General features: G+C 40.0%; 1 protein-coding gene across 3 annotated transcripts in view; it reads right to left on the bottom strand.

Moving 5' to 3' along the window:
• Window positions 1-26,385, bottom strand: part of Npepps (aminopeptidase puromycin sensitive) — an 86,995-nt gene that overhangs the window by 15,591 nt on the left and 45,019 nt on the right. For all 3 annotated transcript variants that reach the window (XM_032913936.1, XM_032913935.1, XM_032913937.1), the window contains 13 exons: window positions 22,953-23,060; window positions 20,966-21,166; window positions 20,161-20,257; window positions 20,018-20,051; window positions 19,158-19,272; window positions 15,474-15,638; window positions 13,768-13,872; window positions 12,587-12,647; window positions 9,772-9,881; window positions 7,828-7,891; window positions 5,547-5,686; window positions 3,392-3,526; window positions 1,748-1,967 (listed from right to left, as the gene is read on the bottom strand). In XM_032913936.1, the coding sequence (XP_032769827.1) occupies window positions 1,748-1,967; window positions 3,392-3,526; window positions 5,547-5,686; window positions 7,828-7,891; window positions 9,772-9,881; window positions 12,587-12,647; window positions 13,768-13,872; window positions 15,474-15,638; window positions 19,158-19,272; window positions 20,018-20,051; window positions 20,161-20,257; window positions 20,966-21,166; window positions 22,953-23,060 (1,555 nt within the window). The remainder of the gene's footprint in view (window positions 1-1,747; window positions 1,968-3,391; window positions 3,527-5,546; window positions 5,687-7,827; window positions 7,892-9,771; window positions 9,882-12,586; window positions 12,648-13,767; window positions 13,873-15,473; window positions 15,639-19,157; window positions 19,273-20,017; window positions 20,052-20,160; window positions 20,258-20,965; window positions 21,167-22,952; window positions 23,061-26,385) is intronic.

Raw genomic sequence — 26,385 nt, 5'->3', positions numbered from 1 at the left:
ATGTAGAAAATGACCTTGGTTTGAAAGACCCTAAACCAAACTCCTCTTTTTTGCAATCAAATTGCTTCCATAGTCAATTTTTATTTTACACTGACTGGCCTGTCACCTGGAACTCTTTGTGCCTGTCCCTCAAAAGCAGTCTTTTTTGGAGGTAGGGGGGTCAGGAGTGGTGTGTATTTGTGTGTTCTAGACGTGGTTCTTGTGTACAACAGCCCTGGCTGTCCTGGAACTTGCTCTGTACACCAAACTGTCCTCAACTCAGAGATCCACTTGCCTCTGCCTTCCAAGTGCTAGGATTAAAGGTGCGAGCCACTGCCAGCCAGCCAGCCAAGTAGTGTTAATCTGATGAGTCTCTTTTACCACACTCAGTCCTCCAAAGCCACAGAGAGCACACCATTTGTATGTGCTAGCAGCAACCAACACCTCAAGTGGAACAGCCTTCCAAATGGTTTCCTTCAGTTTCATAGTCACATGAATCAAATCATGTTCTTCTGATCAAAACTTTTAAAACTAGCATTTTGTATCACAAAATGTTAGGAACTTTGCTTAAGTCCACCTCCCTGTAAGGAAGTCACTGACTTGCCATGGGCCTCTCGCCTCTTCCCCAGTCCTGACCTCACCAGCCTTCTGGTTTTCCCTTGCACGCTCTGGGCATGCTCTTGCCTTAGATTCTTGTTACTTGCTAGGTCTGGACCATGTTTACTCTGCTCTTATGTTCTCTTTCAGGCCTCCATGTGTATTCAGAGATCAGTTATTAATGATGATTTTTTGCCAACTATTTTAGAAAACACTGGTTTAACTTTCCTTATTCACGCTATCTAATCTTTTTTTAAAAAAGATTTATTTATTTTATGTGAGCACACTGTAGCTGTCTTCACACACACCAGAAGAGGGCATCAGATCTCATTACAGATGGTTGTGAGCCACCATGTGGTTGCTGGGAATTGAGCTCAGGACCTCTGGAAGGGCAGTCAGTGAGTGCTCTTAACCACTGAGTCATCTCTCCAGCCTCTCTAATTTGTCTTGTGATACTATACACTTCCTTAATACTATTTATTTGCTATGTCTCCCATTAGAATGTAAGCTACACAGGACAATGCTTTGCTTATCTCTACTGACAAATTTCTAAAATAGCACCTGCCTTTTACTAGTTACATAAATATTAGTTGAATCATGGAAGAAAGAAAGTGGCAAGAATTTGATGCTATTACTGTTCTTATTTTTAAAATCCCAGATTAATGTAATGGTCTGGGAGGAGCTCACTGGCAGAGTATGGCACAGAGTAGGCCCCTGGTTTAAACCCAGCGCTATAATAAGAAAAAAAAAAAATCCTAAATAAAGATTATTCAGGAGAAACCACCTCATTTAGTAAGCAGATGGCAACAAATAAATGTACTTAAAGCCTCCAAATCACCATTCTCAACACTTAAATGACAATTTTTTAAAAGGTACATGATTATAAACATAATCACTGAGAGGCAGAAAGCAATTAAAATCCTCATGTTAGAGAGCTGAGCCCTGCCAAGTGTGATGACTCATGCATGCTGAGGTGGGAAAGTCACTCCAGTTCCAAGCTCCTGTTTTGTGCTGGTTTAACGGTTTCACCAGCAGGTTCAGAACATTGCATTTCTGGCCAACTGAATATACTGTAAAATCTAGATACAGAGATGCTGCTAATTGTTAAACACACATGAATACAAAGTACTAACTTCATGTTCTTTCCCCACATAGTACATTCATCTATTACCTTCTCCAGGTTTGGGGTCCCAGCCCAGTCTCTCTCCTATAGGTGAGAAGACATCTTTGACAAACTCCTGGATTTCCTCATAGAAGTCTGTGTGGGACAAGAGAGTTGAAAGAATCCCCAGGTTACAGCTCAGGTCGCTCCACACAGTATAATTGGGCTCATTCACAAAAGCCTCCATGACTTTTAGAACCTCTACAGTGCTAATGATTCCAGCTCGAGCCTGGGACAGGAAAAAACACGAATTAGCTCAGCCTTCAAACTCAACCAGACAAAAGAAAACAGACATGTATGCTGGCAATCTCTACCGCTAACAATGTTTGTGGTTTAAGAAAACGAGGCTAAGTAAGTTCAGTTAGAATAAAAATCCTATCACGACAACATCTTTTGTTAATTTCTTTGCTATCTGTAAAAGAATCCCTTAAAAAAAAAACTTACATTGAACCTCATAATTTGGGACCAATAAAAAGTAGTTAACTTCTCGTTTCTACTCAGTTTCTAGGGCATCACTTTGATGTTTTAAATTTCTTATACTTTGACAAAAGTTGCAAAAAAAAAGTTGGGGCTGTGGTTCTTGGCAGAGGCTCTTTCAGGACTGAATCTGCAAACTGTGTCAACTTGCACTTCTCCTCTACTGACTTCTAAAGGAACATGAATGGGAAGGCTCTGCGATTCAGAGCGCTTTCAGCACTGACTAACAAGAGATGGGAAAAGAACTTCTATTCTAGCAGCCAACTGTACAAACAGCCCGTGCTCCTGGGACAGGTCTCTCTTGGAAGTGAGATCAGCAGATGGGAGGTTTGTCCATCAATACTAATCTGCATTTATTTAAAGAAGGAATCCAATCAGCAATCACAGAGGGCGGGGAGACTTCAGGTCCAATTTAAAGGAACACTAGAAAGAATGATAATTTTACCACAGGCAAAGACATCCTGAAATGACCTAACCTGCTGGAATTGTAAAGACAACAATATGAATTTTGCTGCTTTAAATTCTTCCTGGAACAACGCCAAATATGTATATAATTCGTGGCTGATATGCTATAATTTGAGTAATAACATAGTGTTAAAACATTCTGGCTTTCTCAGCAAAGTAGAAGTACTACTTAGGAATAACATAAAATCACTCTGAATTAGGGTTTAAAAAAAAATCAATAGGGAGGGGGCTGGAGAGATGGCTCAGTAGCTAAGAGCACTACTCTTCCAGAGGTCCTAGGTTCAATTCCCAGAAACCACATGGTGGCTCACAACCATCTGTAATGGGATCTGGTGCCCTCCTCTGTGTGTCTGAAGACAGTGACAGTTTATTCATATATATAAAAATAAATAAATCTTAATAAAATAAAAAAATAAGTAAGGAAATCTCTTCATGACTCATATCCTTTTGTTTTAAAAGAATGGACTTTTGTCCCTATAAAGGACAGTTTAAGCACAGATAAGTTAAAACAAAACTGGATTAGTGAAATGAAATTTGCTTCAAACAAATGCTACAGGTAACAATCTCGTCATGTTAGTTAATAATGGGCCATGTGTTGATGTCCCAGATGAGCTGACATCAGGAAGGACGGCAGCCTTCCAATGTTCTTTATATTCATTTAACCCTTTAACCAACAAAGGCATCATAGAACCTAAGTGTAAGAATGCTCACCAGAGAAAAGAGGTCATTCTGTAATCCAAGCCGATCCACTGGGGGCAGAGAAAGGTCACGAATGCCTGGTAATAAACTTTCCAGCATAGCAGAGCTGTATTGGGTTCGATAAAACCCAACTGTTCCCAGGTTTAGCTGAAAAGAGCCAATACATACTATTAACCATTTCTTTCTCCTTGTTTTTTGTCAGACACGTTCTCTTTATGTAGTCCTAGCTGTCCAGGAACTCAGTATGCAGAACAAACTAGCCTCAAACTCAAACAGATCTGCCTGCTTCTGACCCGAGTGCTGGGATTAATGGTAAGCAGGACCATGACCAGACTCCATTTTCTTTCTTTCTTTTTAATTTTTAAAAATTATTTAATGAGTGTTCTGCGATTACACACACCAGAAGAGGGAATCAGATCCTGTTACAGATGGTTTTGAGTCACTATCATGGATGCTAGGAATTGAGCTCAGGATCTCTGAAAGAGCAGCCAGTAGTCTTAAGCCCCTAGACATCTCTCCAGCTCTAGAAACTCCATTTTAAAAACATATTTTTGGGGCTGGAGAGATGGCTCAGTGGTTAAGAGCACTGACTCCTCTTCCAGAGGTCCTGAGTTCAAATCCCAGCAACCACATGGTGGCTCACAACCATCTGTAATGACATCTGATGCCCTCTTCTAGTGTGTTTGAGGACAGTGACAGTATACTTATATATAAGAAATAAATAAATCTTAAAAGAGAAAAAGAAAAAAGGTTTTTTTTTTTTTTTTGGTTCTTTTTTTTTGGAGCTGGGGACTGAACCCAGGGCCTTGCACTTCCTAGGCAAGCACTCTACCACTGAGCTAAATCCCCAACCCCCGAAAAAAGGTATTTTTGAGTGGGTACACTGGTCAGCCCGCACTACATGCTGAGTTCCAGGGCAGCTATAGCTTCATAGCGAGACCCTGCCCCCAAAAACAACAACAACAACAATGCAAAACAAATAAATTGGGGGTAGTGATGAGGTTCAAACTCATGGATTCCTACATGTTTCCCATGTAGTTTCCCACTGAGCTAAGTCTTGTCTCGAAAAACAAACAAACATAGGTAAAATAAAATAAAATAAAAGTTTTCTACATAGAAGTATGGTAAAAATGGGAGGTGATTAAGAGCACTGACTCCTCTTCCAGAGAACTTGGGTTCAAATCCCAGAATCCACTTGTCAGCTTACAATTGTCTTTACCTCCAGTTTCAAGGCATCCAACCATGCATACACAAGACCAATGCACATAAGACAAGAATAAATAAAAAAATTAAAACTAATTAAACAATTGTAATCCAATTATTTTCAGTCTCCTTTTATCTTTTACTATAGGAACAATATCTTTATATACTTAATTATAATTATAATCACATCATATATAACTTTTTATAATTTATGAAAAAATTCTATATTGTTACTTAATCTTCAAGATCATAATTTCAAATGCTAATATATTTCAGAGTATATTTTAAATATTAAAATAGAAAATGGTTATTTCTTAGCAACGAAAATTTTGGGATAACCTATAATTTTAAGAAGAAATTGCAGTAAGTATTTCTTCTACAAAGCAGAAAATAACTTACCCAGTGGTGTTTGCATATTTCAGTGACAAACAAATGTTTATAAATTTCTGCTCTCATTTGAGGGAAGTTATATAAGGGCAACACAGAACTGAGGCTAATACAGCTTTAGAACGGTAGGGCAGCTTGGGTGGTTTTTAAGACAGTCTCTCTGTGTACTCTGGCTACCCTTGAACTCACACTGTAGACCAAGCTGCCTTTGGACTCGCAGAGATCCACCAGAGCCTGGCTGTTTATGAAGGGAGGCAACTGTAGCTGCAAGACTTCAGAGGTCATCGTCCCCAGGACACTGTTTACTCTTTCCTTTGTTTCCTTTGTCTGAAACAGTCTCACCAGCACACACTAGCCTCAAACTTTAATAAAATCCTGCCTCTACAGGTGTACATGACCACACTCAGTCAACTTCTATTTTCTATTCTTTCCTTCTATCTGCTTAAAAATGTTTTTCCTTTGAAAATACTAGTCTAAATTAAAAATATACAACTCAGAGTCAGTCACAAAGACATAGGAATAAGAGAAATAAATCATTTCAAATAAAGTAAAAATAGCTATGCCATTCTAGACTCACCTTTACCCATTGGTCTGGTTTGACATTTTTCAAAACCACACTCATCTCTGGCTTATCCATTAGTATTTTCAGTTTAGCCTGGTTGGGATCTTCACTAGTTGAAATCGTGATAGGAACCATCCACTGAGGACAGTCTTCACCTAAGCAGGAAGAGAACAAACAGAAAACTTGGAAGACAAGGTTACACTCAAAGAAGCATGTGGTAAGGTAAACAAAGGACTGCCAGGTTGTAACCAAGATACACTCTCAACATTAAACTCTGCCTTCAGGTGACCTCAACACCATTAGTGCAAGGGACAAGATAAGATACTATCAAAATCACGCTCATCTAAAAGAGAATATTTTCCCCCTTTGCAAAGCAATAAAGACAGCAGTGACTCTACGGTTAATTTGAGGAGTCGATGTTCTAAGATGCTTGCATTAAAGGGCTCCCCCTCCAATGACACCGACTGTACAGAACCAATCCCAGGACCCATTTATTTCAGCATGGAGGAGTCACATCTAAAAGCCAAAGCCATTGAAAGGTAGAGCCAGTGTGGTAGATATCAAACAGCAAGGCAGACTTTGTCTTAGTATATTAACAGAACTATTTAAAGACGGCACAGAATCAACACTAAATAAACCTGAATCCGGTCAGTATTACAGTATGGATTCTAAATATGAGGGAGAAAATAGCAGTTGTGACACCTCAGGATTTAATTGGACAGTAAAGCCCTAAACTGACTTGTTAGACTTATTTAAGTATTTTTCTCATTAGGCAAGGAACGCTGGGGATCAAATCCATGGCCTCCACCGGGAAGAGTAGTTCAACGTGGAAACAGTGAAGGAAGAAGGCCTCTTCACTGATATCTGAACACAGCATGACAGGGCAATGGTGACAGAGAGGTAGGTGGATATATCCCTCCCTTACTGAAACTAATATTCTAAAAAGAAAGGAACCTTAGTGTCTTCAATTAAAATTAAATTGCCTGCTTAAAACTTCATAGGGCTTGATGACAAGCAGAGCTGCCTTTGAGAAGGCAGCAGTAGTTGGGAGGACAAACTGAGGGACTTCCACTTATTTGAATTCCCACTCTTCTAAACGTATTACATAGGTGACTGGGAGCAACTTTCCCCCTTTTGTCTTCCTTTCTTTTTTTGTGGTAGTGGTGGTAGAGTGACTGAGATAAGGTCTCTATACACAGCCCTGGTTGTCCTGAAACTCACTCTGTAAACCAGGCTGGCCTCAAAAAAATCACAGAGATCTTCCTGCCTCTGCCTCCCAAGGCCTGTGACTAAAGCTGTGCGTCACCACACCAACCTGACGGGGCAATTTAACCCCAGTCTCAGCTTTTCTTATGTGTAGAAGAGAAGCATTACTGTACACTGAAAAAATAAAGTGATAATCAACTACAGTGCCTAGGACAATAGTAGTAAAGACAATCATCACCAATTAATACTTATTAAGCTCAATCACTTAAAAAAAAAAACAAACCAAAAACAAAAGCAAAAACTAACACAGTTAGTCCTCAGAGCACCAGTTTTCAACCTTTGGGTGTTGAATGACCTTTCATAGGTGTCACACATCAGATAGCCTGCATATCACATATTGACATTATGATTCATAATAGTAAGAAAATTAGTTATGAGGTAATAACAAAAATAAATTGGGGGTTACCACCACAAGAAGAACTGTATTAAAGGGTTGCAGCATTAGGAAAGTTGAGAGCCACTGCCTTACATTTCTTAGGGTATTCCAATCCTTTTTTTATTCTCTTTCAATAAGAGAGCTATGCATTTTATTATTGTTGTTTTTCAAGACAGGGTTTCTTTGTGTAGCCCTAAATGTCCTGAAACTCCCTGGCAAGACCAGGCTGCCATTAAACTCAGACATCTGCCTGCCTGACTCCCAAATGCTGGGAATAAAGGTGTATGACACCCCAGCCTGGTGAGAGACACACAACTTTAAAGATTAGGCCTAGAGTGATGGCTCAGCAGTTAAAAACACTGACTGCTCTTTCAAAGGACCTGTGTTCAACTCCTAGCGCCAACGTTTTGGCTAACAATTGCCTATAACTACTGTTCTAGGGGATGTAATGTCCTCTTCTAGCCTCCTCAGGTACCTGCACATAGTTGGTGCACATACAGACAGGCAGGCACACACACATATATAAAATAAATAAAACTAGATCCAAAGTATACTTAGACAAATAATAAATAACATGTTTATTCTTATTTTGAAAACCACTAATAAGAAACCCAAATTTACTGATCAGTTCGCTCTTAGAGCATATTTGCTCACCGACATAAGGTCCACTGGCACAGAACTTCTTTTGAGACAGCTTCAGCACTCTGTCATCTTCTACCTAAAGAAGCAAAGCATAGGCTGTAACAGTGGTTGATTTTGGGTGACAATACAGGCAGAGAAGCATTAACTTCTGTGATGAGATGAGCGTACGAAGGAAGAGGAAGGAAAGGCACTCTTGAGGAGGGGCCATGAGCCGAGCCCCTAGCTAACAAGGAGCTGCTTTCAATTTTCTCCAGAGATGTGGCCCCTGCCATGTTGTTCATCTTCCAGCGATGGCCCCAGAGCCATGTACATGCAATGAGGTTTTAAAATTTATTTTTTATTTTTTTATTTTTTTTGGAGCTGGGGATCGAACCCAGGGCCTTGAGCTTACTAGGTAAGCGCTCTACTACTGAGCTAAATCCCCAACCCCAAAATTTATTTTTAAATGTCTTAAAAAGAAAAAAATGTAAAGGTAGGGGCGACTGCAAATCTGGAAAATCAAAAGCAATAGCTTATGTGTTTAAAGATACTCTGAGTAAGATGTCAACTCAGCCGCTATGCAGTCCTCCCGCCATGCGAGCTCTAGGACCTGAGACCAATCCCTCACCTGTGTAAAACTGCTGTGTGACAATGAACACTGCGAGGCAGAGACACGGGATCCCTGGAGCCTGCTGTCCAGCCAACCTAGCAACTAACAGATCCCAGGTCCCAGGAAAGGCCCTGTCAAACCCAAGGTGGGCGCCCACCGACCTCTTTCACACACACACACACACACACACACACACACACACACACACACACACACACACCCCTCCACTGTGCCCTCACCCACCACCACCACCACCAAAGGAAAAAAGCCTTCCACAAATAGGTAGTCACTTGGCTCACTGCTCATCAATAAATGCATTCTGGGATGTTTCAAAGATCACAAACTCTCACAGATCTGAACTTCCTTAAATCAAATGTAAAACTAAGTAAACAATGACCTTAGTTAAGTAAAATAAGTACAAGAAACAGAATTGAAGTCCAGGCATAGGGGCACAAGCTTTTGACCTCATCCCTGGGGAAAAAGGCAGGCAGAGCTCTAGAAGGTCTAGGCTAAACAGGGAGACCCAGTTTCCAAAAAAACAAAACAAACAAGCAAGCAAACAAGTAAGAAAGAAAAGGTACCAGGTTCAATATACAGCATCACTAAATAAATAAATGAATGAATAAAAGCTAAAAATAAAAATATCCAAGCTGAAGTCATGACTCAGCAGTTAAAACCGCTGGCTGTCCTTCGTTCCAGAGGCCCTGGGTTTAATTCCCCAGTGTTCACTTAGTAACGCACACGCCATCCAGCAACTCCAGTTCCAAGATCAATCCCCTCTTCTGGCCTTCGTGGTTACCAGGCACACACATGGTGCAGAGACATGCATGTAGGCAAACATCCATCCATATGAAATAATCATTTTTATGAGTTATGGATACAATGCATTTTAGAATGTAAGAGATCCTGGCCAGCTAGCACAACACAGTGATAGTCGGCCTCTGAAAGAAGAAAAGTCTTTCTACATGCATGCCCACTGGCTACTCTGAAATTCTCTATGTAGCGCAGGCTGGCCTCAAATTCTGAAGAACTTTTCTGCCTCTGCTTCCCAAGTCCTAAGTTTAATGGTGTGTACCACTACACCAGCAGCCTGCTAAGTTTAAAAGGGTGCTGAGCCTTAAAAAAAGAAAAGTAGTAACTACTAGTCTGTATTAAGTGTAATCATTAGTAAGCATAATAGTTTTGAGAAATGAAATCCTCAGAGAAAAATCTATCATTTTTGTGTGCTAATACTCTCTTTGTTCTTCAAACTGTCTGGCTAGGTGTCAAGGTGGCCTCAAACTCATGACTGCTTGTCTCCATCTAAATACAAAGATCACATGTCTGACACAGCACACCCGGCCATGCAAGGACTCTAACAGGTTTACCTGTTCAGCTTCCACATAAATGAGAGGGAACCCCATTTGTTTGGTCCAGGTGTTCATCACAGCTGCTATGGGTTTGCCACTGGCACTTTCCAAACTTTCCCAAAGATCCTCTAGAAGGTAAAGGAAAACAGTAACCAGAAATGTTTATTTCCTGTATCAAATATTCACATACCTTTTAACATTGCATGGCTTACCAACTGTCAGGTCCATCACACAGAGGCTCAAACAAAAGCTCTACTCGTAATGCTACAACAAAGTAAATTGTACTAAAAAGACTGTTTCTGGGGACTCAGTCAAATACTCGTCATACTAGCACAAGGTCATGAGTTCAAAACCCCTTCACCCAGCACCCATAAGAAAATTGAGAACATGAGCTGGGTGTGGGAGTGTGTGCCTTTAATACCTACAAAGGGAGGCAGAGGAATGAGGATTGAGCCAGTGTGAGACTAGCCTGATCTGTATAGTGAGTTCCAGGACAGCTAGACTATGTAGGGAGATCCTGTTTCAAAAACAACAACAAAAAACTTTGGGGGGGGGGGGAGAAGCTTTATAATCCTAGTACTAGGGAAGCAGTGACAAGAGGGTTCTGTGGCTGGCCAGCTAGACTGGCCTAATTGGTTAGGGTCCAGGATCAGTGACACCCTTGAAAAGTAAGGCAGAGAGCAACTGAGGAAGCCATTCAACACTGACCCTCAGCTTCTGCATGCACACATACAAACAAAACACCTAGGTTTTTATTCTAAAATGAACTTATTCATTCTGATAAATAAGAAAATTAAAATTGATCATAAGACAAACAGAAACAAGTACAATCTGATTAAACATTCACTGACAGAGTTACTGACACTCATTCAATTAGTCTAAGTTTAAATATATTCAATGTGAATAGAACAGAAATAAACCAATTTGGTTTATAAACTTCACTGGTTACAGAGGGAAATCAAAATGGTAACATTAATGTATGCTATGCCTGAAAGGAAAGCGCATAAATGAAGTGCTCCCTATGCAAGCATGAAGTCCTGAGTTTAATCCTAGAACCACTTAAAAGCTGAGGTTGTGGTGTACATTTGCAATCCCAGCCCTGGGGAGGTAAAGACAGGCAGAAACCCAGGGCTTCCTGGCTAGCTCTATAAGCCTACTTTTTGAACCCTGGGCCTTTAAAAATGGTGTGTGAAATTTGGGGGTTGGGTTAGAGAGTTGACTCATTGGCTAAGCACATACGGTTCTTGCAAAGAACCTGATTTAAGTTCTAAACACTCACGCAAGGCTGTTTACAACAGTCCATAACTCCAGCCTCAGGGGGATCCGATACCTCTGGATTCTGGAGGATATATGTACTTATGTGACCATACCCCCCGCACAGGCACATACACATAATTAAAAATAATAAATCTTCAAACAATCAAACAGGCAAAGCAAAACTAGGGTGGAGTTTATAGGTAAAAGTGCTTGCTACAGAAGCCTAAAACCAGACTCCCGTTCCCACCTTTAATGACAGGAGAGAATAAGCTCTCAAATAAGTGTCCTCTGACTTCTGCATGCATGTTATGTATACACTGATGATTAAAAAACAAACAAAAGCTCACAAAAGACTAGCTGGTGACCTGGAAATGGCATTCATTATAGACCTTTAACCTCTACACTCATGTACACACACAAACACACACACAACACACACACACACACACACACACACACACCCCAAAGGCTGTTGCTGGGTGTGGTGGTGCCTGCCCTGAATCTCAGCAATTAGGAGGTAAAAGCAAAAGGATCTGCACATACAAGGAGAGCCCAGTCTACACAGCAAGTTCTAGGATAGCCAGGACTACATAAGGAACCTGATTTTCAAAACCCAAAAAAATAAACAAACCAAAAATTAATTAGTATCACCAATATGTCCACCAAGTTCTAAAATAGAAAAGTACAGAAAAATAGGGAGATGACACTAAAAACATAAGCAAGGACTAAGGTACTCAGGGCAGTAGAGCTCACAAAGAGGTACAGCAGCACACGCCTGTCATCCCAGCACTGGGGAGGCAGAATCTCTGAGTTCCAGACCAGGCTAGTCTACAGAGTGAGTTCTGTAATAGCCAGGGCTACACAGAGAAACCCTGTCTAAAAAAATAAAAATTAATTGAAAGAAGGAAGGAAGGACGGAAGGACAGAAGGAAGGAAGAAGAGAGATGGAACAGAGCAAAGTACTAGGTTAGAAGGCAAATCAAAAATTCTAATAGAGAGATCATAAAGTCATGAAGTCAGGCAAGAACAGTGGCAGGCGGTACATTTCTGCAAGAGGCTGAACAGGACCTACGGTGGCCCAAGCATAGGGAATGCCATAAACAGCCGGAATAAAAACAATAAACAGTAGGTCTTGCAGCTCAAAGTGCAGTACAATCATCATAAATGACCCTTCCTCTGTAGAACAACAGTTTAGCTCCAGCACCCCATGGTCTACTGCTGAGAAATCAAACTCGGGGTCTTTATCTGTACTTCTACTCCAAGTTACTGAATATGACCTTTGAGGGCAGGCTGCAGCTCAGTCTGGTACAGCATGAGCATTGTATACACAATGTCCTCAGTTTGATCTCCAGCATGACAAAAAGGTGAAAGTAAGGGTGCAGATAAAAATTAAAACAAGGGGCTAGAGAGCTGACTCAGCAGTTAAGAGCACTGACTGCTCTTCCAGAGGTCCTGAGTTCACAACCATCTGTAATGGGATCCAATGACCGCTTCTGGTGTGTGTAAAAATCAGAGACAGCATACTCAAATATATGATATAAATAAATCTTAAAAAATTTAAGAATTCAAAGATTACCTGTGGCAGCATTCTTTTGTTGGAACTTGGTTAAATACATATTCATTCCTTTCTTAAAGTCCTAAAAAAATACAATTTTAAATAAAAGTGAGTCAAATCTCAGAATTTATAGCAGATACACACATTAATCAAAAGTAAATGTATTCAATTACTAAAATATCAGATATGCTGAAAAGCATGCATCCTTTTGAAGCCCATTAAGTTTTAATGAGTTTTAAGAGTAAAACTGTCTCCTACTTTTGCTCTCAGTGTGGTGCCTTATGTATTTATCTTGATAGTGTGGTGTTTTGAGAATGGTTCCCATGGGCTCCAGTTTTTGGAATCTTGATTCTCAGTGGGTAGACCTGCTGGGGAAGGATTAGTTCTGGCTTTTGGAGGAGGTATGTTACTAAGGGCAGACTTTTAGTTTTCAAAAGACTCTTGTAATTCCCCTTTGGCTCTCTGTGCCTGGTGGCTGTGTCTCAAGATAGCTCTTAGCCAGTAGTGGTTGTGCTCTTATTCCCAACAATCACCTAACACCCAGCACTTGAGGCAGGCCAGGGTCCGAATTCAAGGACAGTATGGGCTACAAAGTGAGTTTCAGGACAGCTAGGGCTACACAGAGAATCCCTGTCTTAAAAACAAAAACACAGGAGAGAAAGCTCTTAGCTCCTGCCCACTACATGCTCCTCAGGAATGGTGATAGTCCTTAGCCCTCTGCAACTATAAATCCCATTAAAACCTCTATCCTAGAAGTTGTCTTGGTCATGGTGTTTTGCCACATCAACAGAAAATGAACTAATACAGACAGGATGTGGCCGTGACTGGCCTAAAATTCTCTGTGTAGATGTCCAACTGCCAAAGTTGTGTAGCAGCTTCCTCCACTTTGTTTCCCTCTCTTGACGGGTGTTTCTGCACAGCCCTGGCTGTCCTGGAACTCACTCTATATGCCGGCTGGCCTCAAAGACACCTGCCTGCTTTCACCCCCCACGTGCTAGGATTAAAGGCCTGAGCACCCAGAACCCAGCTAGCTTCCCACTCTTACCACATGCAAACTAACTTGTGTATCATTCTTCTAGGAACCCTTAATAAGCAATATAAAAAAGGTCAGTAAACAAAAAATCAGATCAAAATTTTATTCCTTCTTTAAAACTGTGATTTCACAATACAGGATTGGAATTATTATGATTTTTATTATTTACCTTATCGCCAATGTAGTCATGAAGCATTCGGATTACAGATGCACCTTTGCTGTATGATATAGCATCAAATATCTCATCAACCTCAGATGGATGGCCCACACTGACCTGGCAGACAGTGTGATTCAGGGTTATGACAGGAAGCAGACAGCCTGTAATACTGAATTACATAAAAAGCTTTCTAGGAAAACCCTTCTAACTCTTCTTTTAACTTACTCATAAAAGTATGATAATCCTCAAAACAATAAAAATAACTAACCTAAATAAAATAATATATATCCTCTTAATTCCCTGCTATTATTACAGCCTAGGTCCTCTCTTTTGATCATGCCATTAATGCTCCATTTATTCTTAAATGTGTCTGGGGAAATATTAAGATGGAAATAATTTGATTTCTTCCACTAATATTTAATTTTACACACACACACACACACACACACACACACACACACACACACACATAAATAGTTTATAAATAGTTTAGAACAGCAGTTCTCAACCTAGGGGGTCACAAGTTGAATAACCCTTTCATAGGCAGCAAATATCAGATATCCTGCAAATCAGATATCTAAATTACAATTAATAACAGTAGCAAGATTACAATTACAAAGTAGCAACGAAATGTTAGGATTGGGGGTCAGCACAACAGGAGAAGCCAAATTAAAAGGTAGCAGCAGTAGGAAGGCTGAGAGCAATGGCTAAACAGGGCAGAACTATAACTCCAGGTCTTTGATGCAAAATTTATAAACCACAAGAGCCACCCAGATATGGTGGCTTACGTCTAGCTCTCAGGAGACAAAAAGAGAAATTAACACCCATGACTTTAAGGCCAGCCAAATCTAACAGTAAGTTTTAGGCTAGCTGGAGTCACATAACAAAGTTCTATCTCGAAAAACAAACTAACAAAATGATAACAACAAAAGAAACTTCGAGATGGCTTAGTGGGTAAAAGAGCTGCAACTAAAGTCTGACAACCTAAGTTTGATCCCCAAAACTTAAGAGTAGAATGAGAGAAAGAGACTCTCAAAAGTTCTCTGGTATCAACACAGATTGGGGTAAGGGCTCTCACCCACAGACAAAAATAGTAAGTAAAACAGAGCCAGAAATGATGGTGCACACCTTTAATCTTGGGGGGTGGGGTGAGGGTGGCAGAAACAGGCTGCTGAGTTGGGGGCCAGCCTGGTCTACAGAGCAACAACAGTCAAGACTACACAGAGAAACCCTATCTCAACACCCCTCCCCCCCAAAATAAGCAAAACAAAATGTAAAACGCCCTATCTATCTATCAATAAAAAACAAAGTTTAAAAACAACAAAAAAGGCTGCCAGAGATAACGACAAAGAGCAGACAGCCACAGAGGGTAACGGGACAGTGACCTTGTCTACTGCACAGCTGCTGCTGGACTAGTTACAGTAGTGCTCAGTAGACTGGTTGGTTTCCTCCTATTGGTCAACAAAAATACCCATAGTTCCCACCTCTACAAAAAATTCTTTATATTCCCCACCTTAAAGAGAAATGTCACTTAGAATTTAGCCTAAGAGTTTTGAGCATGAGCTAAAAACCAATCAATCAATCAATCAATCACGAAAAGGAAATCACCCATGCAGCTTTTTTTTTTCTTTTTTCGTTTTTTGCACTTCAGAATCTTAAACATCCTGAGACTTAACAAGTTACTTATTTCACTGAAATGGTTGCAAGGTATAGCTCACTTCAATAGGATGGCTGTTATCTAAGGCATCAAGTTCCTGGGCACGGGTATAATCTGCAGAAACAAACTGAGTCCAGATGTCATACTCTGGGAAGCAGTGGTCTACACAAAGGTACTCAATCCAGGATGCAAAGCCTTCGTTCAACCAGAGATGAGTCCACCATTCCTAAAAGAGAAAAGGTAGAAGCGAGTGAGGGATACATAGGAGCAGTTACTGCATTACTGGGAATGCATGTCTCCCTTCTACTGTACTTGAAAATCTGTAACTTTGTAAAGTAAAATTCAACAGAAACCAGTTAGCAATAAACTCATATTTGGGAGAAAAAAGAGAATAAAAGAAATGCCAACTGGTGACACTATGATCAAGTAAGCTCTAGCTGCCATGTGTAAACAGAGGAAGGCATCTTAAGTGCACAGAAGCACAAACAGGGCGAGCAAGCAGAAAAGATTATATAAAAACCTCACAATGTCCGGAGTGAACTATGAGGGTACATTCCTTTGCAAAATTTTATTTTTTTTCCCATTTATATAGTTTTATTTCATGTGCACTGGTGTTTTACCTACATGTATGTCTTGTGAGGACTTCAGATCCTCTGGAACTAGAGTTACATACAGTTGTAAGCTGCCCGTTGAGTACTGGGAATTGAGCCCTCATTCTCTCCACCGGCAGTGTAAAGCGCTGAGCCATCTCTTCAGCCCCTACTGGGATACACACTCTCATGGTCTGACAACTTAGGAGGATGAGGTAGGCTTAGGTTTAGGTTACAAAGTAAAATCTTATTACCTGGCCATGCAAAAAAAAAAGAAAAAGGTCAGGCATGGTACCTCACACCTTAGTGCCAATACTTAGCAGAGACAGGGTCTCTACAAATTTTGGGCCACCAGTTCTACATAGCAAGTTCCAGGGTCAGCCAGAGCTACACAGTTCAAAAAAAAAAAAAAAAAAAAAAAAAAAAAAAGAAAAGAAAGAAAGAAAAAAGAAATAAGGACGAGGAGAAGAAAGAAAAAACATTTAAAAATGTTGAGTCTCAGTCTCCTTTCCTTTCTGTCCAACAAGAAAACATTTATTTTTTTAAATTTATTTATGTATTTATGTCCCAAATGCTGGCCCCTCACAAGAAAAAGATTTCTGAGTTTATTGCAAAAGGCATCAGGCTGGAAAGTGAACAGGACCATTTTCAGTCAAGAATTTCTCTTAAAACCCAAACAAAAGGGGGGGGGATTTGGCTCAGGGGTAGAGCGCTTGCCTAGGAAGCAAAAGGCCCTGGGTTCGGTCCCCAGCCCCAAAAAAAAAAAAAAACAAAACAAAAAAAAAAAAACAAAACCACAGATCTCAGGGCCAAGTGAGAAAGGTGAGAATCCTTCACACAATGACTGGGGCAAACAGTGACTTGGGTCTCTATTTCTAAGTAAACAGACACAGCACAGCCCCAAGGACTACATGAATTTGAAACAGAACATTCACGTCTGAGAATGCACAGTGAGTTGAATAGTGGTGATGTACAGAAATTAAGAGCCTGGTCTAGAAACAGTAAACCTCCTTATTCCATTGGTACAGAGGTAACACTATTAAATATGTGACATCTATGTGGGTTTGACACAGAAACTAATAAAGAATTTTCTGTATAATGAAAAAAAAAGGTGACATGAAAAAAATTTAAAACCTATCTTTAGAACACATCAGTCTAATTTTCATTGATGTTGATTAAACCTCTTAGTAAAGTATGTAAAATATGTAAAATACAGATCTAAAGGTCAGAGAATTCTTTGTTGAATAGTAAAAAGGGCTGTTCATCTAAGTATCAATTAGGTGTTAATAAGCCTCACTAAGATGAGCTAGTTCAAAGTTACTGAACACTAGCCCTTTGGAATTTTAGTCTATGAAACAACTGGCATCTAATAAAGACAATTACGTAAGGGCAAAAGGTTGTTTTAAAACAGTAAGTGTGTATTTCCTCTGCTAAAATTTACTGCTAGTAATAAACAATTTTTTCTCAAGGTTGAGCACAAAAAATTGGTAGGACTTACTATATACCAAGAAAATACCAAATCAGGAATTGTAGCACAGGACTCTAATCCTAAACCCTGGGAAGCAGAGGGGGAATGATCTCTGTGAGTTCAAGGCCAGGCTGGTCGATCTATAAAGGACCCTAGGACAGCCAGGACTACACAGAAAGCCTGTCTCAAAACAAAACAAAAACAAGGTGAGGTGATGGCGCACACCTTTAATCCCAGTGCTTGGGAGGCAGAGGTTGACGATCTCTGAGTTTCAGGCCAGCCTGGTCCACAGAACAAGTTCCAAGACAGTTCAAAAAGTCAAAAACACAAAACAACAAAAACCTCCAAAACCAGAGGGAAAATAGAAATTTTTACACACATTTGAATACAGGCATTAAGTCATATAGTTCCAAAGAAAATTTAAAAACATTGGGGTTGGAGTTAGGAGCACTGAATGCTCTTCCAGAGTACCAGGGTTCAAAATTCCCAGAACCCACACAGCAGCTCTAAGATCTGACAGCCTCACACAGACATACAGCAGGTAAAACACCAATGCACATAAAATAAAAATAAGTTATTTTTTAAAAGCTACCTAATCTATAAGAAAAAATTTTAAGCATACAAAGAAAAATGGAAGAGCTTATTTTAACAGACTGACTTTCTTTAAAAATGTTCTTAGCTAGGTCATAGTTGAAACACATCTCACATTTTTGCTCATTTCTAGTACACATGGACTTAACCAACATCTAAGTCAGGTGCACTTCTTTGGCAGCCCATGGTGCTGTCAAGGAATCTGGCCAAGTCCAGTCTCCAGTTCTTTCAGGGCACAGGTAAGTCTAATTCATTTATTAAACTCTGTATTTCAAAACACTAACATAATTGGCTCCCACAGATAGAATTTTATTTACAGTAAAGGTGAAACATCAGGATTAACAGATACAAAATACAGTAACTGAAAACTCCAATTACATAGTTAGAATTTTAATAGAACTTTATTCTACAGATTTTTTAAAATTTTATTTCAAACTTCACCTTATTTTATGCAACTACAATAATGACTCACATAACCACTTTTTTGTGTTTATACAGTTCAATTTGTAAACTATGCAAAGATAATGTAAACTAGCTAGCCTGGAATCTCACTGCAGAGTTCAATCCTTTTTTACTACGACAAATTTTTCTCTCACCCAAATTAGTACCTTAACATTTCCTATTTGCAAATGAATTGTAGTTACAAAACATTTCCTGTTAAATAACTACGGTCTCATCTCTGTTCTCATAAATATCTCTCTTCTCCCTTCCCTTAATTCCTCTAGGTGCCCGGGAATCTAAGGACCTGAAGCTGGGCAAGTGTCTAACCACTGAGGTATCCGCAAAGCCCTGATAAATGCTTTGCAAAACAGTCCTTTTAAAAGAAAAAAAATTTTTTTTTGTTTTGTTTTGTTTTTCAAGACAGGGTTTCTCTGTGGACAGTGTGTCCTGGAACTCACTTTGTACACAAATCTGGCCAGACATCCCCCTGCCTCTGCCTCCCAAGTACAAGGATTAAAGCATCACCAGTACAGAGCACATAAGAAAATGTTTAATTTTTGGCCCAGCATCATAGCCAAATTTGAAAGAGTGTGGCCAAAATAGTGTGCAGCAGGACACAGATGGATATATTTGAGCACTTAAAAATATTAAATACCATAGTAACAAGATTTCCAAACCATTGATGGGCGAGTTCATGTCCCACAACCAGAGCAACCCACTGGCGTGATGAAGAACACGAGTTTTTTGGATCAATAAGCAATGCCGTCTCCCTGTTTTTAAAAGAATAAATAAAATGGTAAAAGTGTTTCAATAAAAGCATGAAGAAGTGAGGGGCGTGCAGGCAATGATCAACTGCTCTACAGTAGGCTTCAGCAATGCCGAGTAAACACTTCCTCAGCAAGGGTAAGACAGAGGGTCAGCAGTCTGAAGACTACTTTAACAGGCTAAGTACAACAGAGTATCAAAGACATCCAGTTTAACAGTGTGCTGTCTGGTGACTAGGAGGACTGCTAATCAGAGAAGACAGGAAAAAGCGGCAGCAGAAGTCAGTCTCAGGTCCCAAAAGGACACTGAGCAGGCTCTACAGATCTCAGCTCATCCAAAGGCAACTGAAAGTGGAAGGAAAAATTGTTTACAGACTCAGCTTAAGAACTTATGCAACCCACATGTTTGTACTGTGCTGACAGCCATGTAAAAATCTGCCTAGAAAATACAGAATCGGGGAGGCTCCTCATGTTGGGCAATAGCTATGTAACTCTTGGGAAGAAATCACACTAAACACAACTCAAGCCAGGAACACAACTAAAAATGCTACAAGTGCTAAATGCTCCCTTTAAAAATACTGTGCCCTCAGACAGTAGCACCAGCGAGGGAGTCCATCGCATGCTTCAAATAGTCATGGAACTCAGGAGAGGCAGAAAAGCATAAAGCAAAAGCCACTCAACTGTGAATAGAGTGAAGCCCTTATGAAACCAGTGATTTGAAAGAAGGCAGGGTAATGTGTCATTAACATACCTATAAGTAACAAGGCCCCAGTTCTCCATGGCACCTTCATAAAATAAATAAACATTTATTGATATATATGCATACTTTTCCTCAAAAATTACAAAATTCAAATAAAGTCATACAATTCAGCAATAAAATGAAATTTACTTTACCAGCTGCAAAGTCAGCAATAGCAATGAGATCAATTTTAGGTAGAGGATAAGGAACATTGAAGTAGTCTTTATAAAAAGGCAAGGTTTTAGCAGCAACCTATAAAGTACAAAAAACATCCTATGAATACTTTATTGTAAGTCACATAGAAATCCACAAAGGAAACCTGCTTTAAGTCAAACTATCTTAAGCTTCTAGAAACTGATCCCAGGGAACTCTACTTCCTTTGAAGACTGTGTTTGTAACAAATGTTGTCACTGACCTAACTGTAGCCCATTTATAAGCTGGTATGATCAATAACTATATAATTTCATAGTATTCCATAGAAAAACAAATTGTTTTTATATTCTCTCTTTCTCTTTTCTCCAGAGCAAAAGGTTTGAACTCATAACGTCATACACTGTTAAATACAAACCACTACCCTCACCCCACGTTTGTGTTTTCTGGATCATTATCTGGGGGCTGGAGAGACGGCTCAGCGGTTCAGAGCATTGACTGCTCTTCCAGAGGTCCTGAGTTCAATTCCCAGCAACCACATGGTGGCTCACAACCATCTGTAATGGGGTCTGATGCCCTCTTCTGAAGACAGCTACAGTGTACTTATATATAACAGATCTTAAAAAACAAAACAAAACAATGCTAATGCATCAAGGATGGCATATTCAAAATTCTAGTAAAAGTGAAATGAAAGTATCAAAACAACTTTCCATTAAATCATAAATAACTGTACTAATAATTGATCAGAAATGTAAATTCCCCAACCTGGAGTTATAGACTGTTGGAACAATCCTCTTCAAGGACATTTACCTCTAGCGCAAATTTTCCTTGCTCTGCTTTGCCAACAGGGGTGTAAACACGGACACACACACCATCTTTTGACCTTGTTTCTACAAAGTCATATTCACCCACAACAAATGCCACCAGATATGTAGACATAACAGGTGTGCGAGCAAACTTCACTTCCACTAAGTTTTCATCATCAGGGTATGGTTTCCTGTCAATGACATTCTTAAAGGAAAACAGAAACAGAAAACAAGAAAAATTTTAGGAGATTTTTAGTGGTATTTTAGAGTAAATACTAGGCAAAAATCTATAGGCATAATTACTTTTTTCCTTTCCTTTTCTTAGAATGATATTTTAATCAAATTTATCAGTGTTTTTTATATTATGAAGGTCTTTGCTCTTAGAAGATTTTCTTTCAGTGGGATGGTGGTGGTGCACACCTTTAGTCCCAGCACTCAGAAGACAGAAGCAGAGAGAGAGTTCAAGGCCAGCCTGGTCTACAGAGCGAGTTCCAGGACAGTCACAGCTACACAGAGAAACCCGGTCTCCAAACCAAACAAACAAGTTCTTTTCTTCTTCTTTCCTTTGTTGAGACAAAGTCTTAGTAACGATGTGCACTTGGTTGTTGTGGATCTTGCCGTGAAGACAGGCTAGCCTCTAACTCAGGGATCCACAGCTGGGATCAAAGGTATGAGCCACTTTCCCTGGTTTTTGAGAAAGTTCTTACACTAAGGAATTGGAAGCAAAATGTTAAAACACCATAGAGCTTACTTTAAAAACAAGGTAACTTTTCCAGAATAGTTTACATGACAAACATTGGGACACTTTGTTTCAGTTTTGTTTTTTGAGATAGGGTCTCACCATACAGCTCTGCCTGGCCTTGAACTCAGAGATCCATTGTCTCTGCCTCCCATGTGCATGCAGAGGCATGCAGCATATGCAGGCCTGCATTAGGAGGTTTTAGGTTTCCTTTTTTTTTTTTTTTTTAAGTCCTCAATATTTTTCAAGTAAAAGTAAGGAAACAAGACAAAGTAAATTATCAATAAAAGTGATTATGGAATCTTACATCTTAAAGAGTATTAGTGAGTTCTAGATTCCAAATACCGTGTCCCAAAGCTCTGGAAGATGTAAAACTTCACCTTTACTTAGGGAATTCCCAACAGTTTCTCTGTTGAACAGCCCTGGCTTTCCTGGAACTCACTTTGTAGACCACACTGGCCTGGAACTCAGAGATCCACACCACAGACAACACATTCCAGTGGCTTTGTGTCTTTTCTTTTCTGTATGGTAGCTGTTTCTTAAGTAAGACTCTCCTTTCTTCCAAGGAAGCCCTATTTGTATTTAAAAAACAAACCTCAGATTCATTTACACTGTAATGTAAATGAATGTTCCTGTTGAGTATTGGGTTCCTTTCTAGTAATGTAAAAGAAAAAAGTGGCATTTCAAGGGAATTCTTTCCATTAGTAACTAGGCAAAGCTGGATGTTTTTGTTAGTTTTTGGCCTTTGGTAAAGGGTCTTTAACCCAGCCGGTCTGAAACTCATTATGTTGCCCAGGGTGGCCTTGAACTTGCAGCAACCTTTCTGCTCCAGTCTCTCAAGTGCTGGGATTACAGGCATGATTAATTTATGTCCTTCAATTTTACAAAGTAGATAAAATGGCAGCTCATGAACACCATCCTAGCACCTGAGAAGGTGAGGAAGGAAGAGAGATGTTTAAGGCCAGTTTGAGCTACAAAGTGAGTAACAGAACAGACTTGAATACACTGCATCCTGACTTAAAAAAAAACCGCACAGTAAGAAACTTGCCAGTATCTCTCTTAGGAGAAGTTCTTCCTCGAGGAGGAAAACCATCAGAATGCAACTGAGGAAAACAGGACTTACTGAAAACAAAGGCTGAAAGACGATGCTTCTGCCTGTAGTAGGCTTTATGCTGGGTGGTTCCATGTATCCTACTTAAGCAACAAAGCAGGGTCACCAGAGACTAGTGAAAGTTTATTAGCACATACATACCATATTTGATAAAGCCACTCTATCTTTAGGCACAACCAACGAGATATCAAAAGTTGCTTTGATAGCAGGCTCATCCCAGCAAGGAAAAGCTCTTCGGGCATCAGTAGCCTTAAGGAAAATATAAACACCATTTAATTAACCTTGGAGATTGTTTCATGAAATCATTGCTGGTTTGCTGTCATTCATTAGTCAACTCTATAGTTTTTTACTTCTTTTTTTCTTTCCTTTTTGTAAAAACTGTGTTGACTATAATGAGTGTTTTCTCTGCATGTATATTTGTATGCCAAGTTTGTGCCTCATACCTTCGGACACCAGAATAGAGCATCAGATCCCATGGACCTAAAATTACAGTTGATTTTGAGTAGCCATGTGAGTGCTGGGAACTGAACCTGAGTTCTCTTGAAGATTAGCCTGTGTTCTTAACCTCTGAGCTCCCTCTCTACCTCCTTCCTTCCTTTTATTTTTTGTCAAGATTGAGACTCAGAACCCAGGGCCCCATGTGTAACAGGCAAGGCCTCATCTACTGATCTCTATCCCCAGGCTTCCAGTATTTACTTTCTATTCTTCTAGGTAATGAGCTCAGTGCTGGCTACGGTAAACATAATGTTGCTACCACTGTCACCTTAGCAATGATTTGTCAACTATTCTGCTGCAGATCATGACAAAAATGAGAATTATTTGTAATTATATTTTTGCTTTTATTAAAATATTTTAACATTTCAGATTTAATATGAACAGCTTTCCTAACACAGCAGACACAATCCAAAGCACAGACCATTTAGTGCCATGCTGTAAGGATTCAAATTAGGGAAAATATGAGAGAAAGTGCCTCTGGTTTTTATTTTAAATTAACAATAAGCAATACAATAATAAAAACATGTTGGGTAATATAATACATAAGTAAAAATATTCCCAATCTCTGATGCACTCTGTTCTTTATCTAGAATGAGAATAAACACAGATGCTTTGGAAATGTGAAACAGGCTGTTTACTTACTGGCCTGTCTATATGTTACACATCAAACTCACAATCTGACCTACTTAGAGAGACAGCATTCTATAAAAATTAAAATGGGACTAGGGAGATAGCTTAGTCAGGAAGTGCATACTAAGCAAGTAGGATGAATTATGTTTGATCTTTAATTCGACTGCGGTAGTATTTATAATGGCAGTCCTGGGGAAACAGATAAGAAAGTTTAGGGCTCCTTGGTTAGCTAGTCTAGCCTAATTAAAACTCTTTTTCTTGGTTGTTTTTTTTTTTTTTTTTGGTTCTTTTTTTTTTTTCGGAGCTGGGGACCCGAACCCAGGGCCTTGTGCTTCCTAGGCAAGCGCTCTACCACTGAGCTAAATCCCAACCCTTCTTGGTTGTTTTTGAAACAGAGTTTCACTCTGTGCCACCCAAGTCCTAATTGAAACTATTTAAAAAAAAAAAAAAGGTAGGCTGGTGAGATAGCACTTAAGAGCACTGCCTGCTCTTCCAAAGGAAAAAAGAAGGAAGGAAGGAAGGAAGGAAGGAAGGAAGGAAGGAAGGAAGGAAGGAAGGAAGGAAGGAAGGAAGGAAGGAAGGAAGGAAGGAAGGAAGAACAGAAAAAGAAAAGTAGGGGATGGAGAAATGGCTCGGTGGTTAAGAGCACTGGCAGCCTTTCCAAAGGACCCAGCACCCACATGGTAGCCCACAACCATTCATATAACTAGAGCCCAGGGGATCCAATCCCCTCTTGTGGCCTCCGCAGGCACTGTATACATGCAGCACACAGATATACAAACAGGCAAAACACCCACACATATAAATCAATTAAATAAACAAACAAAACCCACCTGCTTGCTCTCCATGCTAACCTTTAAAAAAGACTGACTCTGGGTGAGGAACAGACACTGCTTTCAGTTGTGTGCCAAATAGTAAGCCCACCAGGCTCTAGTAGATAGCTCCACCCCACGGCCACACAGTCAGTCCTGGCCCAAACTAGAGAGAGCTACAGAAATGGCACAGAGGTTAAGCACATGTATTGCTGCTCTTGCAGAAGACCTGATTCAGTTTCCAGCACCCATGCATTACCACTTCCTTTAACTCCAGAGGAACCAACACCTGACCTCTGTGGGCACCTGAACCTGCACACGCACAAGCACTCATGTGCGCATGCATGTAAACATAAAAAACAAGTTTAAAATCGTATACATATACAAAATCTGAGTCACCAAATAAAACAAAAAGGCAACAATGTGAGAAAGATATCTGGGTTGTGTGTGGAAGGGAGATAAAAGAGAGAGAAAGAGAGAGAAATATGCTGTGTGTGTGTGCGCGCGCGCATGCGCGCGCGTAACAGTCAAAGGACAAATTTCATAATATTTTAAAAACACAGGGTTGGGGATTTAGCTCAGTGGTAGAGCGCTTGCCTAGCAAGCGCAAGGCCCTGGGTTCGGTCCCCAGCTCCGAGAAAAAAGAAAAAAAGAAAAAAAAAAAAAAAGAAAACACAACAAAACCAGTTGGACACTGTGGCATACACCTTGGGACATCACAGCACTCGGGAGGCAGAGGCAAGTCCATCTCTGTGAGTCTCAGATCAGCCTGGTTTCATATCATGAGTTTCAGGACAGCCAAAGTTACACAGAGAGATCATATCTCAAAAAACCCCAAAGGTGTAAGGTTTTTGGTAAGTAGGGAAGAAAGCGAAATCAAAGACAATCTGAAGCCAGTGCAGTAGCCAGCATCTAGCCCCATGCCTTGAAAGATTAAGGAAATCAAAGACTTTCTGTTCATAGCCCAGTGGGAGGACGCCAAACCCACCAAGATCAAGAACAAGGATTATGTGGAGTTCAAGGTTTGCTGCAGCAGGTACCTTTCTTTACAGCCTGGTCATCACAGATAAGTAGAAGGCAGCAACGATTAAACAACCCCTGCCCTCTGGTTTGCAGTGAAGGAGTTGAAATGAACCAGATTATTGCACTGACTATTTAAAAACACCCTGAAAAGTCAATTTAAAAAGAAAAAAAGTGGAGATGTACTGTAGTTAAGATTGCAGGATAATTGCAAAGAAACGTGCAGACATAAACGTAGATGTATATTTTGGTTCTGGTTTCTTTTTGGTAGGGTAGCACTGTGCAGCCCTGGAAGCTCACAGATTCACTATGTGGCCTAAAACAACAAGAACGACAAGAGCAAATCTGATACATAGACATGAATATATATATATATATGCACTCTCCAACCTATAGCCCTCATTCCCTCCTGTTCTTCCTGAAAGTCTCTGCTCACAATTACTAAGTGTATGTATACACGGATGCAGGTTTGAGCAAATGCCCTCAGAGAAAGGACAGAGTGTCAGAACCTCTGTAGCTAGAGTTGTTTGTTCAGCTGCTCAACGTGGGTGCTAGAAATCACCAAACTCTCTAAGAGCAGAACAGTCTGTCAAACAGTTACCCACATCTTCCCAGCC

The sequence above is a fragment of the Rattus rattus genome, chromosome 9, assembly GCF_011064425.1.
Source record: "Rattus rattus isolate New Zealand chromosome 9, Rrattus_CSIRO_v1, whole genome shotgun sequence".
Lineage (NCBI taxonomy): Eukaryota > Metazoa > Chordata > Mammalia > Rodentia > Muridae > Rattus > Rattus rattus.
The sequence above is the reverse complement of the archived record's forward strand: the minus strand, read 5'-3'. Positions and strand labels throughout refer to the sequence as shown.